At 37.2% G+C, this 20,417-nt stretch overlaps 1 protein-coding gene across 2 annotated transcripts; it reads left to right on the top strand.

Moving 5' to 3' along the window:
- Positions 1-2,441: 2,441 nt before the first annotated feature.
- Positions 2,442-4,826, top strand: LOC116246482 (FCS-Like Zinc finger 8-like). Of its 2 annotated transcripts, none has more exons than XM_050075723.1 (3): positions 2,442-2,745; positions 2,870-3,662; positions 4,201-4,826. In XM_050075723.1, exons 2-3 carry the CDS (start codon positions 2,893-2,895, stop codon positions 4,337-4,339), a joined length of 909 nt encoding a protein of 302 aa, XP_049931680.1. In that variant the 5' UTR covers positions 2,442-2,745; positions 2,870-2,892; the 3' UTR covers positions 4,340-4,826. The 2 variants fall into 2 exon arrangements, with proteins under 2 accessions (XP_049931680.1, XP_031474243.1); XM_031618383.2 differs by having other exon boundaries at positions 2,448-2,745; positions 2,864-3,662.
- The last annotated feature ends 15,591 nt before the right edge of the window (positions 4,827-20,417 follow it).

The following is a 20,417-nucleotide window of genomic DNA, read 5'->3' on the forward strand; positions in this document are numbered from 1 at the left end:
AGGGTAAATCCAATCCATTTAGTGTTCTATATGATGGACCTGATGTCGTCTTCAATGAGTAGTTGAATTATAAACCTTTAAAATCAATTACTTTTTACTTGAAGAGGCATAGTGTAGCTGGTCTGATTAACAGACTAGTGAAAGTCTAATCGTTGGTTCGATTCATACTGGCGGTGGGTATTGCATACGAATCTAAATCAGGATTTAACTTAATGGATAATGAATGAGCAAAAGAAACATATAAAAAGTATAAACCACATATTGGAAAGGATCGGATCCAGGTCCGGTTCAGATTTATACCCGATCAGTAGTTAAGGTCAACAGTTGGGTAGGCAGTATCCGGACCCGCTTAGTTTATCAGATAAAGCCGGTCCAGGAAAGAGATAAAGAGGAGATGGGCAGAGTGGGACCCGGCAGGTACCGAACGAGGGGGTGAGGCCGAGGGGATAAGCGGGACCCAGGAAGGGTGAATCGTTCAGGTGGGCAGCGCGGTGACATCGGTGGGTCCCATCTGGGTCGCCCACTCAACGAGGAAGGGGAGTGGGGCCCATCAAGGGCGTCCACTACTCCCGACCCCAACCGTTACTCACCGGACTAGAAGTAAGACGGTTATGGGGTTTGACCCTCTGATGACCATAATACCCTCGAATGCGTTGTTTAACTAGGAATTTCTAAGAGTGGAAAGTTTAAATAGTAGCTTTTTTTAACGCCTAATTATATTCGGGTTGAATGATATAACGTAACTGAGGCTCTTAAGTAAGTTAAAGATCTTACTAAGCCGGTATGATTTTAGAAGTTTTATGCCGAGATGATTTTCCTATGCCCCTTGAGACCCTATTTTTCTCACTTGGACAGTATTGGTATTGTTGTAATATACATTGGTATTGTAGTAATTTACTCGGCTGTTTTTATTTTTTATTTTTTTTTTCTCGCGAGGGGGCAATTTGATGCACATAACTCTGCAACTAGAATAGAATGAATGCTTGCGTTTGATTTCGTGGTGAGCACCACTGGCACACGCAAACATAAGACAGTGGGCCTCTTCACTCATTGCGTGAGGGGCATACGATCGTCGTTTACAAAAAGACGGGGTCCAGACTAATGGCAATTTTGACCTCGAATTGCTTCTGAATAATGGATGCGTTATCCAGGGCAAATAGCGGTCGTGGACCAGGTACGTGCCCGTTATTTTGAGAATGATTAAGGGCAGATGCGCCATAACGCGATCCCCAGAGTCGTCCGCCTCTTCTAAAGGCGTTTCCAAAGTTCGCTTCGGAGCGTGGAAGAAGTCCAACGCACATATCCAAGGACAAAAAATTCTCTGAATACACCCAATTCCGTCCATGACCGAGAACGCCGCGACTAGTTCTGTAAAGTCTGGTGCTCCCTTACAAACACGGGTGCGGTTAACCACAGTACGGCGCTGAACTTTTTTAAACTCTTCCCTTGTACGGGTCGCAATTACGTCCCTTCTCTCTTCCCCTCTCAAACACACACAGGCTGCATGCAAGCGCGCGCACACAAACACACATATCTATATAACATATACTTTATTGGCAAGAAAAGATACTCAATTCGTTCTTCTTCTTAATGACACAGAGAAAACTTCTAGCTGCTCACAATCATGAGTTTCGACGGTTGAACGATTATATATATATATATATATATATATATATATATATATATATATGACCGGATGATTATAATATAATTATTTTTTGTATTTAAAACTGTCTTTTCGATTTTCTACGTGCGTGTGTGATATTATTACTTATATTTATATATATAGCATGATAATATTGACAGCATCTTAGAAAATATCCTGATTCTATTGCACAATAATGTCAATGTCAAATATTTTCAATGTTCTCAGATAATATTTTTACTACGGTGACCTCTTTTTCTGGATTCCAGCTCCTTCATTGTCAAAGCCGCGAACTGTACATTTTCAGAATCAGAAAAGATGCATTATTGGACAACTTTGTTGGTAAAAATTCAAAGAAATGGTCGGAAGATAATGTAAGAAAAATTTCTTTTGGTAGCTTTGAAATCGTAAATGAGGTAAAAGGAAAGAGGCGAAGATGGAGGTTGCAAATTGCAGAGATCCATGGTTTTTTACTGTAGGAGAAGAATACAGGTTATCAGAAAACTCAACAAAAGGTGGCACTGACATGGATTGGCCGGCAAATGATGGTCCTGCATAGGAAAATTTCTCTTTTTTCTATCTCATATTTTTACCTTTCATATATGATTTCTCTCTCTCTCTCTCTCTCTCTATTTCTCAGAGACTTATCCTCAAATTTTGTTTTCTCTCACGTATTTATTCTTATGTTCAATATTTATTTTGTATATTTTATTCTCTCCATCAATCTTTTCCTCCCATTTCAATTCAGGAAAGATGAAATTCGTAAAAAATAGGGAGAAAAGCAAGGAGCTCAACTATATAAGCCCCAGGATCACGCCCACTCAGTGCAATGGCGGTTTTACCGAAACCACCATCCCCCTGATTCTCATGCAGTGCCCCTCTTCCCACACTTCCTGAAAGAGCAAAAAGAAATCCATGGTGGCCTCTCTCTCATGAGAAAGCGGCCATCATCGTCCCTCTCTAAAATGCTGGCTTCCCCACACCAACCAACACCATCAATCCTGCACTTCTTTGTTGGTACTCTAAAAATCCCACCTTCTGTCTAAGAACTTATTGGGTTTTGGGTTTGAATCACAGATCTTCCCAAAAGCAAAACGAAGGTGAGCATCAGATGCAGCTTTCATGGCGGCTTTTCATTTCCGTCTTGGTTGTTTATGATGGTCTCTTACTCACCCACATTTTCTTTTATCCGTTTTTCTTTTTTTTTTCATTGAGAAGGAATAGAGAGAGAAGCAGAACGATAAAGCATGTTGAGGAAGAGGTCTAGAGGTGTTGGCAGTAAAACCGGCCTGATAAGTGAGAATGTGCCCTGTGGTTCTCTATTATCATCTGCTGGTAGAAAATATGGCAGATCGACATGCCCATTTTTCAGCTCGCCTAGATTGTTCACAGGGCTTAGTTCAAAGGGACATCAGGAGAATGAGTCCATAAGGAGCCCAACTTCCATTCTTGACAGCAAACCTTTCTCTGGGTTTGGGAACTACTTCTGGCCTGATAGGAGGTCTCAGTCACCGGAATCAGGTGCTGAGAGTAAGCACCATCCCTCCGTTGCTCTTGGCCTGGTTGATGCTCTGGATCAGGAAACTGATATTGAAAATGGGTTCTCCAAACCAGAGAACAAAATGGTGTTGTTTGGCTCACAGCTCAGGATTCATATTCCCCAGCGAGCAGACTCCCCTGTTTTCAGATCCCCTGTTACCAGCTCTCCTTCTTCGGCTTCGTCCTGCCGATCGAATTGGGGGGCGGAAGAGTCGCCGACGGTGTGCCTCACGCCGAGAGAGATGGAGCAGTCTGAAGACTATACCTGTGTGATCACTCGTGGCCCGAATCCGAGGACCACCCATATATATGGCGACCGCATCATTGAGAGCTGTAATACTGGGTCTCCTGCCAGTAGTAGGAAGGAGCAACCTGTGTTTGCTGATCGCCGGGAAGTATACCCGTCGAATAGTTTCCTGAGTTTCTGCTATGCCTGCAGGAAGAAACTTGGCGAGAAGGATGATATCTTCATGTACAGGTCTGGTTCGATCTCTCATGTGATTGTCGAGGCTCAATCTTTTGACAGTTTTTTTACTAATTTGCTTGAATTGTGAATTTTTTTGGGTATTTTTTTTCTCAAAGTCATCATGATCACTGGCGAAACATTGAGCAAAATAATATAAGAACTACAGTGCATAACTTTTAGTTGATCATGATTGAATTTGGTTGCTTTATTTGATGAAAGATTGATGCTTTGTTTTGCTTTATCTACTTTATTAGAAAAAGCTCTTTTTTTTTTCTGGTTTCTTTTTATAACAATGCCAGTCTGTGGCTCTTTCAGACTCCTGTATTGTACTCATCCTTTTCTTTTTCCCCCTTCTTTGAGCCTGTAAATTCTCTGACTTTGAAAAGGTGTTTCCTGCTCTAACGTCTCTTTGACAAACAATTCTTCATCTGTTTTTACTCTGTATGTTGGCTGAAATACGTGCATCTTCTCTGCGATTTCGCGTCTTAGATCCAACGGGATTCAGTTCTTTATCAGCAGCATCTAAAGTTTGCTTTCTGGTGAACTGCAGGGGCGAGAAAGCATTTTGCAGCAGCGAATGCCGATACCAAGAGATTCTTTTTGATGAGGGAATGGAGAAACTTGCGTCCAGTTCATTCAAGTCACCAGCACTGGTTCATGGTCTTGAGATCTTTGAATCTGATTACTGATGAGAGGAGAAGAGGTTTTGAGTTTGAATACCATCGAACCCATTTGCAAGGGCTGTATTGACTTCTCGCAGCCACAGGCAATGTGTGTAAATTTCTCTGGGTGCACCACCCGATACAATTTCAACTTTCAGCTTGGGATTTACGGAGATTTCTTTGATCTTCCTTTTTGTTGACTGCTCTATGACAAAGCATCACCATTTCTCAGAGAAGAGTGCCTACGGGTTCAGTTTCTCCAGGCCAATCAGAACAAGAAGGGAACTTTAAAAGCACTAATTCTGATAAATATACATATAAGAAGCGTGGATGGTTTCCTCCATGACTTCATTATGATTAAGCTTAGTTTATGTTTGGTGTCTCCTGTCAATGATGATCACGGTGGGTGCTGTTGGTTTCTCCAACAGTTCTCGCTTTGGATGATGTGCGAACAATGAATTTTCGTCTGCTGAATCACACTTTTTATGAATACATAATTCAAAATCTCCCTCTCTGCTGCTTTCTCGATCACAAAGTTTTCATATACTATATGAACTGTTTAAAATACTGTGCTGCTTTCATCCTATCAATTTAACTTGCGCAAATGGCACTTAAAAAATTTTACATTGAGTGCTATCTTTTCATCCTGAATCATTTCCCCTGATATTTTATATCCATGGCCGCTTGGCATCTTGTCATTTAGCTCTTCCCGTTGCCTGCCTTTGCGGTCATCTTTCCCCGTCTTGACACAATCTGTTGCTTTCGTCTGCGGAATTTAAAAAAGAAAAACTCTGCAACTGGAGAAATTCTGTGAGCATGATATCACCAAGGCCTACTTGGAATATAAAAGCTGAGAAAGTCCAACACTCTATACTGTTGTGGGGCAGGAGGGAAATAATTTTATATATTTATGTCCTAATCCCTTGTTTCAAAAGTTATCTATGGTGTTGATCGAGAACTGTTGATAATTTGGAAAGTTCTGATCTATGAAGATGCTTTGGTCCCATCTTCACAATATTTTGCATAAACTAATATTTCCCTTCCCTATTTTCATACATCTCCTTGCATCTACTATACTGTACATGTTGCATTCATTGGAGCAGATCCCAAGATGTTCAACGCTGAAATCGGACCCACGTAATGAGAAAATCAATGGTTTTGCTGTGAAAGTCACAGTTCAAGGATCAATTTACATGAAATCGATGAATTGAAAAATCAACTCTTATAAATCTTTTTGAAACAAAAAGTCACATGATAATGTTAAAATAACCGTTCACGGGTTAATCAACGCGAAATTGACCGTGGTAAATTCATATTTGGCCTCCAGATTTCATCAGGCACAGCCATCGGATTTCCAAAAGGTGGAATGATGGTAGAGGTGACAATAAAGAAGATGGAAAGCAATGTCGGTTATGGTTGATCATGACATTCGAATACAAAGATAATCAGGAGATCCCTCTCATCTACCATCATCCCCACACAATGTGCCGTCACAGTGATCTTTTGTCCTTTCATTTTACATTTAACAGACAGGAGACTTCATTAATTAGCATATATTGGATAGGTGTTTCATAGAAGCAAAGAAGTACTGTTAATGGGAGCTATAATATTTCTTATCTTAATGGCACTGTACTTGCTATTACTTGATTAATGTAAACCAGCAATTAGTGGTTAACTGTTGCTGGAATCCAATTAATGTGAATGAAGGTATAGGCAATTATGGATGCAAAATTTTTGCCAACCAAGCATCATTTAGGCCACCTAAAATTTGCTTACTTATCCAATAAAATAATCCAAAACATGTTTCTCTTTCTTCTCCTTGCATCATATAACTGGTTGGTTTGAAACTTGCATACTATGCACCACACTTGACAAGTTTATTGTAATTTGATTTGTTTTAATGTGTAACTAAGTTGAATAAAGCTTTCTATCTGAGTCAGTCAGCTACGGTGAAAACTGCAAGAACTCTAACATCATGCTTTATCAAGCAAACACCTGATGTGTTTAGGTTTCCCCTTTCTGATGGGAAGGACATTCTTACAGATGCAAGTTACTTAATGGGTACTGCTCACATTTGCAACACAGGTCTTACTTGAAATTACCAGGCTAAGGCGTGACAACTGTGGCAAGAACGCGCCCTAGGTTGGCTAGTCTGGCAGATTCAGAAGATTAATTTGGCATTTTCTCACAAGAAAAGACCTGTACTTTGCAGGTTTTTTGTTGATGTAAAGACACAATGAGTTTTTACAGACAGTTAAAAGATAGGCCACCAGATTGTTATTCTTCACAGAGAATGGTAACATGTTTCTCTGTACAGAAATAGACCCGTGGGGTCTGCCAAGCACCATCCTGCTATTCAGAGAAAAAATGGAGAAATCTGTACTGGTTGTTGCCTTCCCTTATTATTAGGCATTGATAGCTGACAGAAGAAAGAGAGCCACTTGAATTTTTACTGGTTAAGCAGACCCCTGCCAGATTATGTCAATAGAGAACTCTTCACCTTCTTCAGCTTGATGGTCTTAAGTCCAACACCCTTAACTGGTAGGTCGTGGAGCTTTAGTAATGGCTGCCGAAAGGACTTCCTGTTTGTTCACAGACGTTCTTAGTTCTCCCTTCAATTGCTACATGCCTAAATGACAGAGATACTCGAATATAACGCATGTCACCATTTTCCGCGTTTATCATACAAAACCACGGTGACAAAATCAGGCAAACTAAATCTTAAACAGAAATAAAAACTAAGACAGAATCTGAGTAGAGTGAATTGGAGATTGTTGGTAATGATTTTGCAGATTAGTGGTAGCCTTATCATTGGCTTGATGAAACTGCTAATATCACATTATATCTAAGTTTTAGGGCTTCAATAGCATGTTTCGAGTATTATTTATGGATACAAAAATGCAAGCGTGCACACATGCACCCAGAAGACACACACATTCACCAGGCAGGTGAATTATGTGAAACAACAACCAACATTTGAATATGGTATGCTGCATGAACATCACCATCGTAAAAATGGACTAAATGTGTTAACTAAGGTTAAGGCGACCAGAAACTTGTAGCACTTTATTAAATGAAAAACACTATCTTCATTGACTTCATATTGTTTATTATTGTTTAGATTAAGAACGAAACCAGTGGCCTCTAGAAAATCCACATGACTATCAATTGGTTGCGTTCTTCAACTGCCCGTGTGCCGCGAATAATCAGATTTTTTTTTTTTTGTTGGAACACTGATTTCAGGCCATCATTTAAGTTACTATGTAGACTAAGCAACCAATAAATGGTGGAACAGTCTTAGTCAACTCTAATATTTAGCTCAAGCATCTATTATGTGATAGAATACAGTTTTTATCAAATCTTTGATAGATTTATTTGGGTCACTATCTGAGAATGGTGTCACTGAACCATAGTCAGACTTACTGGAAGCTTCTGATGCCTTAGAGCATCTTTTACCAGGAAGCTTCCTTCAGCAGCATTGAAGACAAGATTTTATGCTTGTTAAATATGTTCATGAATTATGAAGAACTTGAAATCAACTCTAATAGAATTGAACAACTTTTTTGAAAATTGTACGCAAAATTTGATGCTTGACCAGTGGAAATCTACAATGAACAAGTTGAGCTCGAACTATTGTTCGACTCGAGCTTTATAAGGCGAGCTCGAGCTAAACTCAGAAAACTAAGTTTGCATTCGAGCTCATGGAAGCTAGTGTCGCTTGATTTTTTTTTTTTTTTTAATGAATGAAACCCATAAAAAAGGTATTAAAGTTGATAAAAAGTTATCAACATGCCCCAGAAAATTAAAAAATAGGGAAGACAGAGCCAAGTCGAGTTTACACGAGTCGAGCCCATGGAACTCAAACTCGACTCATTTATAACTCGATTTTTAACTCAAACTAAGCTCGATTTGTTTAATAAACGAGTCGAGATCGTATCTAATTTACACGAGCGAGTTCAAGTCGAGCAATTGTACATTCCTACCGGCGAATAACTTGGCGTGAATCATATTCAGTACTACAAGATGAATCTGGTCCTGCTATGGGTCTTTGAATCAGAACAAAATTTTGACCAGCGGAGATTTGATCCATTTTTCAGTGGAATGAAATGAGTCATGCTATCTCCAATCGGCCATGCTTCCGATGCGCTTATTTGAATGCGAAAACGAAGAATCTCTTAAAAAAGTAAAACTTTCTCCTTGTAGAGACAAAATTGTTGGAAGCTGTGGATAAAAATAAAAATGGTTCTTGCTTCAAAGGGAGAAGAACGATGGGTTATTCAAGGACTTGTAGCTCAATTCGTTACTTCTTTTATTTTTCTCAAAAAGAAAGTTTGGAGAAATTTTCTGAAAAGTTAAATGACCAGTATACCCCTGATTTGCCAAAGGAAAACCCAACCCCACAAAAAATGGGAAGTGGAAAATAACTTGGTATGAATGACTTATATATATATATATATATATATATAAGTCATTCAAAGCTCTGTCTATATTCCAATCAAGGTGCATCCTGTTAGCATAATTAAATGCACTGCATGATACAATTCACAGATAATATATATATATATATAGGCAGAGAAAGGGAAAGGGTCACTGGGCCATGGTTCCACCGAGTCAATTGAAAAAAAAATACATTGAAAAAATTAAAAATTTTTAATTGCGTCATATATTGTTTGGATTTGAATTCAGTTTACTCCTACCTGGATGTAGAGGTTGGATTGTTCGGACCGCTCTTAAAAAAATCCTGGCTCCGCCTATATATATATATATATATAGTCATTTTTTAAGAAGTTTTGTGTACGATATTTTTAGATATAAAATTTGTTTCTTTTATCCATTGACCACAAGATACCAGACCAGATGCTTCTCATAGATTCCAATATGCTTGTTATATCAACAAAAAGAAGTGGACAACTTGGTGGCCAACTTACATTAATTTGAAGGGTTGAGGATTCTGGTGGTCGGCTTCGCGGGAATCTCAAGAGTACAGCTTCTCAATTTCGCAACACTAGCAAATACGGCGTAGACGAATGCAACTTTGTTAACAACATGGAAAATAATACTTTACTTGGTTGGTAGATATAAATCTTAAAAGTATTGCAGTATTTTTCTTTAGTTACAGAGTAATTTAATTGGAATAAAGTGTTCACGAGCACTTTATCCATATGTAGTTACTTTTCTTTGAGCACCACCAACAAGAAAAACAATAGAAAGATCAAATTGGATTTGAACTCAAGAAGGAAAAAATGTAGCCAAAACTTTGTGGTTCACAGTTCTTATATTACACTCCAATTCCCAGATCTCTCTCTCTCTCACACACACACATACACACACGCACGCAGACGAATACTTATCTCCAGCCATTAGCCAGTATGCATGGGGATACATATGTGAGAGATCTAGATGGATGGATGGCCCTAGGATATAAGCTTTATATATAAGAAAATCAAACGATGAGTTTATCTATCTACAGAGAGTATCTATGTGTGTATGTATGCGTGTGTATCTTGTAATTGACAATTATAAACAATATTATATATAGTAAATGCAGGATTATTCTAATAATGTTCATTATTCTACTTGGTGTCTCTATATATATATATATATATATATATATATATATATATATATATATATATATATATATATGGGCTGTACCCCAAAGACAGGCCAAAGGAATGCTAAAAGCCTCTCTACGTGGTTGATAAGCGTCCGGTTCCAAAATATATATAAGTTCTTTCCAGATGCAGGAAAAAAATAGGAAAACTAAAAAAAAAAATAGAAAAACCAAGTTTAAAATTTAATTAGAATTGTCAGATGATTAAATAATCGAATCTATCACGAAAAGCATCATAAATTAGTAACATAAACTATCCCTATATACCATCAGCCTTCCTAATACCCTTCTGGTTAAAAGACTTTTAGCTACTGATTTTATTTATTTTGCCGCCCAGAAACATCTGGTGGCTGATTGATTGGCCCGATTAAGTCCACTGCTCTAAGAACGAGAATGGTTTCTTATTTTAAAAGGGAAAAAAAATTAAACAATGAGCCTATCATCTAATGTGTAGGTGTCTATGTTATCATTTCCTATAAAAAACTGGCACGGACATATCTGCATTGCATCAAAATACTTATTTAATTATTCTATTATTTTGATCGCTTTCTTCTCCAAACTCAACCGTATAAAACAATAAATAAACCTAACACGTCTCCCAATCAAATTTTTTAAGCAGCCACTATAACTCCACTATGTGGTAGGACACTAATTGTTGTCCCTTCTTATATCATCGTTGTTTCTCTTTTCAGAACTTGTACAAGAAAAGTATCATTGCCTTTGATAATTCTACTTTGAAAAGTAGGTCCCAACTACTGGCTACAATGTGTAGTTATGAAATCCTCTGCTAATTATTAGAGATTATGATGGGATTAGAAGAGCTCTTTAGTCCCACATTAACGTTGTTTTTTTTTTTCTTTTTCTTTTTTTTTGGAATCCAAAGAAACTGTATTCGGGTCAAGAGACTTTGTCGTGTTCTCGAACTTATAATTAAACCTGTAAGGCATAGTGCTCTACATAAGGGCCTATGGGCCTACCCCAACTTTGTCTTAAGCAAGCATTTGATGCTCATACTACTACTCAAACCAATAACCAGCTGCCGAGGGGCTGGTAGGGACCTTAGCGCCTCCTTCTCCACTTTTCAAAAAAAAAAAAACATGTAAATTTAAAAAAAAATTATCCTATATAAAAATTTTGAAATTTTATAATTTGGGCCCCCTCATGAAAAATTCTTTGTTCTGTCCCTGCCAGAACCCTTCGAGCTTATGACCTACCTAGGGTTCATTGGTGAATACCGAAAACAACCACACGGGCTGAAATTTCAATAACTTTTTGCTCATAATTTTAAGAAAGAGACGACATTTCACAATTTTGGTCACACTTTTCATGAGGTAGGGTTCGAGCTGAATTACTATTAATTTGAACAAAGTAAAAAAAAAATTGCTGAGTTTTAAATGTTTTACCCACTAGACTACGGTGTATTATTATTTTAGCTAACAAACTTTCTGTTTAATTTAATTTAATGAAATTTATCTAGGCATTTATTTGACAGTTTGTCAGTTTGTGTGAAAAGTGTGATTTTCATAAAACAAAAATCAAAATGTAATTACTTTTCTAAAATTATAGGTAAAAAATAGGCCTAAAAATGGAAATTTCCTTATATTATAGAAGGCGGAGAGGAGAACCACAAATCTCCTAGCACCTGGTTTGGAGTTGCTTAAAGGTTGGAACTGATGACAGGTAGGAACTCATGACAGGTATTAATGGATGCGCTTATGCTGCCTACAAGCAAGGTGGATATATATATATATATATATATATTTATGAACACCTAGGTGAGGTATAAAATCCAGACCCTTTGATTATGTTTTTTTTTAAATGATTTTTTGCAGTCTAACCATATTGATATGATCTTAAAATTGGGATGATGCAAAACATATTCTAAGTTAATCATTTGTTCGACTTTAATGGTATTTTTCTAATAAGAAAAAATAAATGGCCCCCATTAATAAAAAGAATCAACATTTTTCATTAAAACAACTTGAATCAAACCATGTTTTACATCAAAATAGTCTTCATAAATATGTTAAGATGTTTATATTGTATTTAAAATAGTTTTTGAACAAAAAATCACTGGATCTGGTTCTTATCTTTGACCTAAGTGTCTGATTTTACCAATCTCTAATATATATATATATATATATATATATATATATATATATATATGTTCAATCTTGTTAGAAAACTGCTCGATTCAATCTTGCCTTCCATATTTATTCAAGTTAGAGGACCTCCCTTGCTACAAAACCTACCCACAACAAATATCCAATATGATTTTAAGGTTGAACATAAAATCTTATCCATCAAATCTATGAGCATTTCCATTTAAAATCTACTTTATTCTATTCTTTCCCTTTGTTTATATAAATTCTAAACCCCCCTCTTAGGTTTAAGAGTAAAGAACAAAAGCGTTCATCCCAAGATCAATAAAAAATGGACAATGGCCAATGCAGAACAATGTGAAAAGTAAATAAAGCTGGTGAGAACAGAAAAAAATAAAATAATGGGTTCTAGATCGACGAAAAAAAATATTTCTCACCGCAGAAGATTGAAGCCCCCAACCAACCCTTTATCCTTATAGGGTATGCTTTTGGTGTCTGGAGTGCCGCTCCTATCATATGTGAGTGACTCTTTTTTTGCAGCATAGAAAATTGATGTGGTGAGTAGTGGCGAAACCAGAATTTTTTTTTGAAATGGACATTACCCTAATTTAGATGTCGAGGACTCACATACATAATACACCAAAGATTAAAAAATATTAATTAAAAATAGGTAATATTTAGCTCCACCTCTGACCTCTTGGATCCAACTAAGAAACTCCTTTGACGGGACCAAATAAAACTATCGATCACAAGCGAAGGCAGGAAACGGTAAGATCGTTTGCATTAATCTCCAAACTCATCCGCACTAGTTTCAAAGGTAGTTAAAAAATGAACTTCCTTAAATTTTAAATCTCCATTATTATTTTCATTTATTTAGACTTCAGCAATGTGCACAAAGCCGGTACATTAGACTCTAGAACAATGTTGTAAAAGCGGACTGCGTCGCACATCATAGACCATAGTTTACATTATTAACAAAATATTTTCTTGTTTTCTTGTTTATAAATTTCATTTTTGGAAAATAAATTCATGAGAATTTTGAAATTGGTGTATGTAATGCCCAATATAAAATTCATATATATGAGTAGTAATTTAAATGAAAGGGGTTGCGTCGAGCCTGACCCCATCACTGACACACGTGCCGTTTTTTATAACGTTGCTTTAGATCTTGAATTCAGAAAATGTCAGACTTCGTGGTTGGACCTATCTAAGGGTGGGCACCTGTACCCGGCCTGGTTCAATTCTGTTCATAATTTATTTTTTAATATTATTATATTTAAATATATATAATTATATATATATGACTGTATACATTTTAAATTATGTTAAAAATATATCTTTTATTTTAATTGAGCTGGCTAAGCTTAGGTTCGAATTGCAGGTAGTTGGATCGGGCTCAAGCTGCACTCACAGATTGCTGGGCAGCCTGAGTCAGACTCCATATTAGGTCAGCACGTTGTCTACACCAATTTCTAGCAATAAAAGTCATACGGCTGCTACATTTAATGTTTGAGTATCTTGCACTCATGAATACCCTAAATTTTATCTGAAGTTATGAACGAGAAGGAAAGCCAGCCAGCTCAGAATATTTTAGTAAACTTTTGGTTCATTTGGAAGATAGCGTGAAGCAAACAACTATTTGGGTTTGAAAAAAATTAAGATGCAGTTCAGTGAAAAATAGAATTATGCTGCTAAGAAATAACTAAAACATGGTCATTGAATGCTTGATGTTTCCAGTAATTTATTTTTTAGAATAATGTATTTTTATGTTCTATTAAATTTTCACAGCAAAAGAAGAAGAAGAATCCGCGTGTGGCGCAGGCTGCATATTTCCACCCCAATTTTGCTTACATGGTAAAATGATCGTTTAGCGTGGGCTTACATAGTTATAGAGAAAATAGCTTACTAAAAGTTGTTTTCAATGAGTTTTTATCATTGGCATTTGATAAGAAGTGCATTTGTATGTATTATTGAAAAATACACATTCCGAGAATACGTATTTCAATAAAACTATATCTCATTATAGGAAATATGTTATGACTATGCCGTGTGTTTGATTGTTAGATCTGGGAACAACATTCATGATCATATATATATAGCACTTTTTATTCTTTAGAATAAGAAAATGGTGCACTAAAACTTTTCTCATTTCATTTCAGCAAAGTAATGTTAGCAGAATTTTACCATCTTTTCCATTCAAAACTCATCAAGCAAGCACAGAAAAAAGTTGAAATTCAACTAATTATATTTTCCAAAAGAAAAAAAGCTACAGGATAAACACTCTTTTGTGATCTGAAAGACATAAACAATATATTACGTTTCATTATAAAACATTCTCAGAAGTCACTGAATTATGGATCCAAATTAATGAGCTGGTTAGACTGTGGTTAGATTGTTTACATTAATCTCATCAACTTCTCTTCTTCGGGTGAGCGAGGGGATTATTCCACCGCCTCAAAAGCCTCCCCGTTCCCCCTGCCTCTGGGGTCCTGAGCTGCGTCGGTGTCCGTGATAGAACGGTGCACCCTTCAACTTGGATGCCGCGCCCTACCACCTTAAGACATTTTTAGTATAGCGCCCACGAGAATAGAACTAGAGACCTGCCATATACATGCTCCTAACCTGACCAGCTAATCTATGGCCCTTGGGACAACTTTTTTCTTCATAGTTGCATCTTTTGTGAAAAAAAAAAAAATCTTATATGCATCAATTTTGTGGCTGTTTTGGAGAATATGAATCTAATTTAAGCTCACCTACATTGTTGACATGGTTTTAAGAAAGCTGTTGTTTTCTTCTTCTTATTTTTTCTTCAAATACAAACCCATTCGAATGAATATCTGCATTTGGTGTTTCGGAGTGAGACGCTATAGTAGGTTGACGTCACAAGAGCTGAAACTGAAATCAACTACCTATCAGCCCCCGCTGTCCATTGCACCAACCTTTCACGGACGAATGCAAATCAAATCTTGTATTGAATGTTGAATGATTTCCATTTTTCAGCCATTCGTAGACAGCAAACACCAGCATTCAGAAATATTCATACACAAATGCTTTTACTGTTTGAACACTATGCAACGCAACAAAAGAAACTATAAACGATCGGATGGCTACCTTCCCTCAGTATAATCTTTTCTTTTCCCTCTATCCAAACGTAGTTTTAAAAATGAGTCTCAATTTGCGTTCAAGTTTTCAATTGGATCTGAGACAAAGTTGGATCAGATATCTATACTTGTATTCATTTATGCCTAGAATCAATTTCTCACACCTTCTACCCGTTTGGCTCACATTTTGATTCTTAGCCTTATGCATCTTAAGAACCCAAATTTTCTTAAACGATGTTCGAGCTTCTCGCTCAGGTTACCTGAGAACAGGAATTGTGACCGGAGGAAGGAGGGAAGCTATCTATTTTCATGAGTTTCTGCCTTGAATGGAATAACTGCCATTGTTTTTTGTATCACTAAGCTTATGGAGGTGACTTGACAGTAAGAAGAACATAGGAAACGTCCAGCTCATGTTCATATAGGATTTTGTAACATGAAAAAGGTTCAAGTTGACGGTATATAGCTTCTTACAGAATCTTTACTGCCCATCAGAAAATCGTGATCGATCTAAGAATGGTATCGTAGTTGTTTAGATGTGGGGATCACATCTATGAACTTAACTTTGAAAAAAAGAAGTAAATCTTGCACCGCAAAGATTAAGCTAGAGAGTTTTGAAAAGTTCTTCAGGAAACGTCTTCTAGCACGTCCAGTCTTACAGGAACTGAGATGTAAGTGGCGTTAGAAATCAGGCCCTCTTTCGTTATCTCTCTCTCTCTGACAACACCAAGAGAAGAAAACAAAGAAGAAGATACACGTATTTTACGTGATTGGTAGACAAGGTCCTCCTTCGTCCACGGCAACACAGAATTTTTCACTGTCATAGAAGAATCAAAGAACAAGAATTTGCTCCCCTCTTAAACATAGGGATGAGGGAAAACCTGCAAAAGGGATAGTTGGATCCGCAGAAATTAGGGATATGTTACACTACCCATTTAATCGACTTATATTTCCTTGGATGATATGATGATAACTTCTCATCCAACCAGTCATTCTTGGCCATGCCTAGATCCACTTGGAGTCCGATCGACCACTTTCAATCTTGAAGGAGAGCCGCTTTTCAGGACCTACATAAGTTAAAACCAGTGGACAAGACAATGATATATTGATTAGCTTTACTCCAGCAAACCCCTCAATCTGATTTCCTGCCCTTCTTTCTTTCTCTTTTGTTTTCTTGTGTTTCCTAGAATGTAGATTGAATGACCCACTTGCTTGAGTATGAGATCCACCTTTATTGGCATCAAGATCTTTTGGTAAATAACCAAAAACTTCCCCAATAATTGGAACAGCGAAGAACAATTGCTAAATAGAAAGAGTTCTAAGCTCTTTGTATGTATCTTGTGCAAGGGATTGAGCAGATTCCATGATTTTGCCTCTTTTATTCCTGTCTAGTTGTGCAAGCAGTTTCTACATCATGACTGGGCCAGCTAGATCAGAGTCAATCCAAGGATCCTGATTTATTTTAATTTAAATTCAAAAGCAGCTGACAAGTGGGTACTCCATTTTTTGGTCATTTCCTTTGGTTCCTAGTAGATCTGCAGACTGGTGCTTTAATTAATATACAATTGCAGGAAGATCTTGCAAATCCTTGCCTTTGCGATCACTTGAATAAATAAACCAGCTCATAAGTGATGCTGATTAAGTACGCAATCATTTGAAAGAGTTCGAGTTTGAAGATTAAATAATAAACCACAAAGACTTGGTTGTCTTTCGCAGCTTTTGGCAAAAGCTTAAGGTTTTATCCATTGTCACAAAAAACGCCGTTTTTTTTAAAAAAACGCGTATTTAACGCCAAAAACAGTTTTGCCGTATAATACCCGTATTATTCCCGTTTTTTTAAAAAAAACGTCAAAAAACAAAAAACGCGTATAATACCCGTATAATACCCGTTTTTTGCCGTTATTTTCATTATTTTCCCGTTTTTTGCCGTTTTTTTATTAATTATTATTTTTTTTAATTTTTAAGATGTATTAAATGTTTAATTTTTTAAAAAAGTTTACCGAACTTTTTCCGTTTTATTCCCGATATATAAAACTTTGCCGTATTATACCCGTTTTTTTCCTTGCCGTTTAATACCCGTCCCCGTTTTTTGTGACAATGGTTTTATCTCTCTTTTTCAGTTACGTCATTCTATCAACATGTAAAAACTTAGATAGATCTGCTTTCAAATTGGTGGTTTTAGAGGCAAAAATACAGAAATAAAACAACTCATCTTAGCTTTTCTTAGGGTGCTGATGGGAGTCTCAGATCTTATATATTCAAAGTACTGCGATCTGATGCAATAGCACTTTTAGCAGAATGCTCGAGCCTCCTTTTCTGCTTGCAGTGACAAAACATCTGATATAAGAACAAATCAAGGAGGCTCTACTCCCAAATTCTCAGATCTCGAATCCGAGAAGTCTCATTTCAGATTATCATTGAGGTTATCAAGCTCCCCTTCAATGATTAACCCAGGTGTCGAATATTCTTTCTAGAATTCTCCAATCTCCTAAGCCATTGATGGCTTACAGTCCCAGCAGAGTCTAGAAATGTTCAAATAAACAACTATGGCTGTGGGTGCTAGTGCAGCACATCTCAAAAAACTTGGGTATATATATATTATTGTTTCTTAGCTTGATCTGTTATTTAAAAAAGAGAGGGAGGAAGAAAAAGCGAGGGAAAAAACTTTTGAAAATAAACAGGAGCAGCTAGCGTGCATGTCAGAACCGCATCGACATGGGTGCTGCCCCTTTTTTAAAGAGTCTGTGTGACATAGATAAACAACTGTTTGATACTGCTCTTGGGTGTTTTCTTGCTTCCTTTCACCGTGTTGCTTCTGCCATTCCCTGGCCAAAACTTGACCCTCAGTTACTATTATCTTCTTGGATCATATCCCATGTTCAGTATTTGCCTGGCCCAGCTTGTAGTACCATCCAGTAAGAATTTATCTGCAGAAAGTGAGATGATCTGCAGTTGGGCCAACTTGTTCTAGCCCCATCATTTACTGTCCCCATTTCAATGGCCAATTGCTGACATCCAATGAGACGCAGAACGTGCAGCGGGCCAACCCTGCTCCTGAGCCTTGTCATTGTTGAGGACAGCAGACCCACCATGCTGTGGACCCATAAGGTCCTGGCCTGCTACTTTTGGCTGTCTTCTATGGTCGACTCAGTGGATGTGACCCATGCCTCTGGGTCACTGCGCCATGATTACTCCAATGAAGGTGATTGATGCGGCAGCCATGGCCCAGAAGCTTCTTCCTGCAATGTAGAACAATGGGCCTGAGCAGCAATTGGGAGGGAAAGTATTGGGCATGAAACTATTTGATATAGAAAGTATTTCATCACAGTACCAAATTCTGCTGTCACAATTAAATGCAAAATATCTGTGAAATATTCCGTTAATGAAGGCTATTAATATATCGGGTTTCATATAGTTTTCTAATATTTAAGAGCTATGGACCTGAATATATGTCTTTGTCAGGGCCAAACAGTGTATTCTACTGAAATGGATGACTGGAATTCTGCAGTTCGGAAATTCGTATACATAGAAGGAGAAAAACAATGTTGGTTAAATGTCAAACATCTGCATTAGTTTATGTCTGAACCAGAGAAGCTTGCGATTAATTTTCTCTCTGTTTTCTTCTTGGGAAAAGGAAAAGCGTTCTGGGTACATTTGCCTGCAGGCTACAGGTGAAATGACTGTCGATCTGTAGGTGAAAAGAAAATGAGAACAATGCATAGAAACAAACAGATCATGGCGACCTTATTGCAGATCATGTTAACTTATTGTAAAACATTTTACTGCAAAGACGCCGGCTGTCATATCCAAGTCCCCGTCCACTGCCTTTCCTAGTCCAGGGGAAAATCAAGGTGAACTTATACCTCCTTTTCACCTTTATTAAATTTGTTTGCTTTTGCAGAAAGATAAAACTCAGTGGTGATATGAACAGCTTATTTAGAAATCAGTATAAGAAAAAATTCTTATCGAATGAGGGCTAGCAACTCATATCTTTAAGTGTACTAAGTTAAAAATATCAAGAATCAAGTTTAACGCAAGCAAATTGGATTTAATCCGCAGCCTGGCCAGTTCGATTTAATTTCCAATCTTTACAACACTAACAGGAGCGGTGCTTGGGGGTGGCAGGGGTCCACGGTCCGCCCTCAAATTTTGAAAAAAACAAAACAAAATTTACCACCTAATAGTTTGAAAATTTTTAACTTGGCTCCGGTAACAATTTTGAAAAACATTGTTTGGCTCCTATAAAAATTTGGAAAATACTACTTGGCATCTTCAATAAAAAAATTCTGGCTCCACCTCTAAACGCTAGCCACATAAACCCGAACTTGGTGTCAATTGATGCATTGCAAAGCCGACAGTTAGATCTTAATATTAAGATCGAACATAATGTATATAGACTATGGATGTCATCAGATTGTATTTGAATCAGATATACTCTTAATTGTTTATCATTTTCAGATATTTGTATATTCAGAATCAAATTCGAATTTGAATATGAACAAAGAAAAGTAATAACTGTGTCTGAATCCAATTTTTACATTCATATCTAAATCCAAATCTGAATTTTGAACCGAATTCAAGATATAAGAGAATTAGATATATGGTATTTGTTTAAAAATAAATCATATCTGAATTCACAGCTGAATCTGATCAAATATTTATGCATATCTGAATCCGAATCCAAATCTAATAGGATGTTATTTCTAATCCGATTCCTTAATCGAATATTGATTTGTTTTTTTTTCATGTCCTAATTTTTCTTCAAACAGAGATATTGGCATCCCTAATATAGATACTTCAATTACTCCAAGTCAGCTGTTGAACCACGTGAAGGCCTGGGGATTGAACATGGATTTGTTTAATCGGATCCAGGTTAACGATCCGTCCACATCCCTCTGCAGCAAGACAGATCTTTGTGCTGGCTCTCACGGTTGGGTGGTCGTCCTCACAAGGGAACATGGCCATTAATGAATCGGTCTTCTTCTTCCTACAGGAACAACAAGTAACAACCCATGGAGCGTCTCCTCCGCAGATGCATCGGACCTTTCTTCTCATACTGTTGATCCCAGGGCCTTGTCAGTAATGGTTGTCTTCTTTTAACTGTCAGTTATTTGGTTGCATTCTTTCAGATTCTTTATCTTTTCTGACGAAGACAAGATAAGAACAAATTTACCTTACAGAACTGTCCTATTCTACGCTCCCCTTTTAAAAGTTTTTAACCGCAATGTATCTCAAAAGAAAAGTCGTCCCAGCGGCGGCTCCGGTGACCAACTCAGTAACTTCAGTACTGG

Source organism: Nymphaea colorata, chromosome 1 (assembly GCF_008831285.2).
Source record: "Nymphaea colorata isolate Beijing-Zhang1983 chromosome 1, ASM883128v2, whole genome shotgun sequence".
NCBI classification, from domain to species: domain Eukaryota; kingdom Viridiplantae; phylum Streptophyta; class Magnoliopsida; order Nymphaeales; family Nymphaeaceae; genus Nymphaea; species Nymphaea colorata.

Coding starts and splice junctions, on each gene's coding strand:
- LOC116246482 (XM_050075723.1), top strand. CDS start 2,893: ATGTTGAGGAAGAGGTCTAGAGGTGTTGGCAGTAAAACCGGCCTGATA. Junction 3,663..4,200: donor GATGATATCTTCATGTACAG/GTCTGGTTCGAT, acceptor GGTGAACTGCAG/GGGCGAGAAAGCATTTTGCA.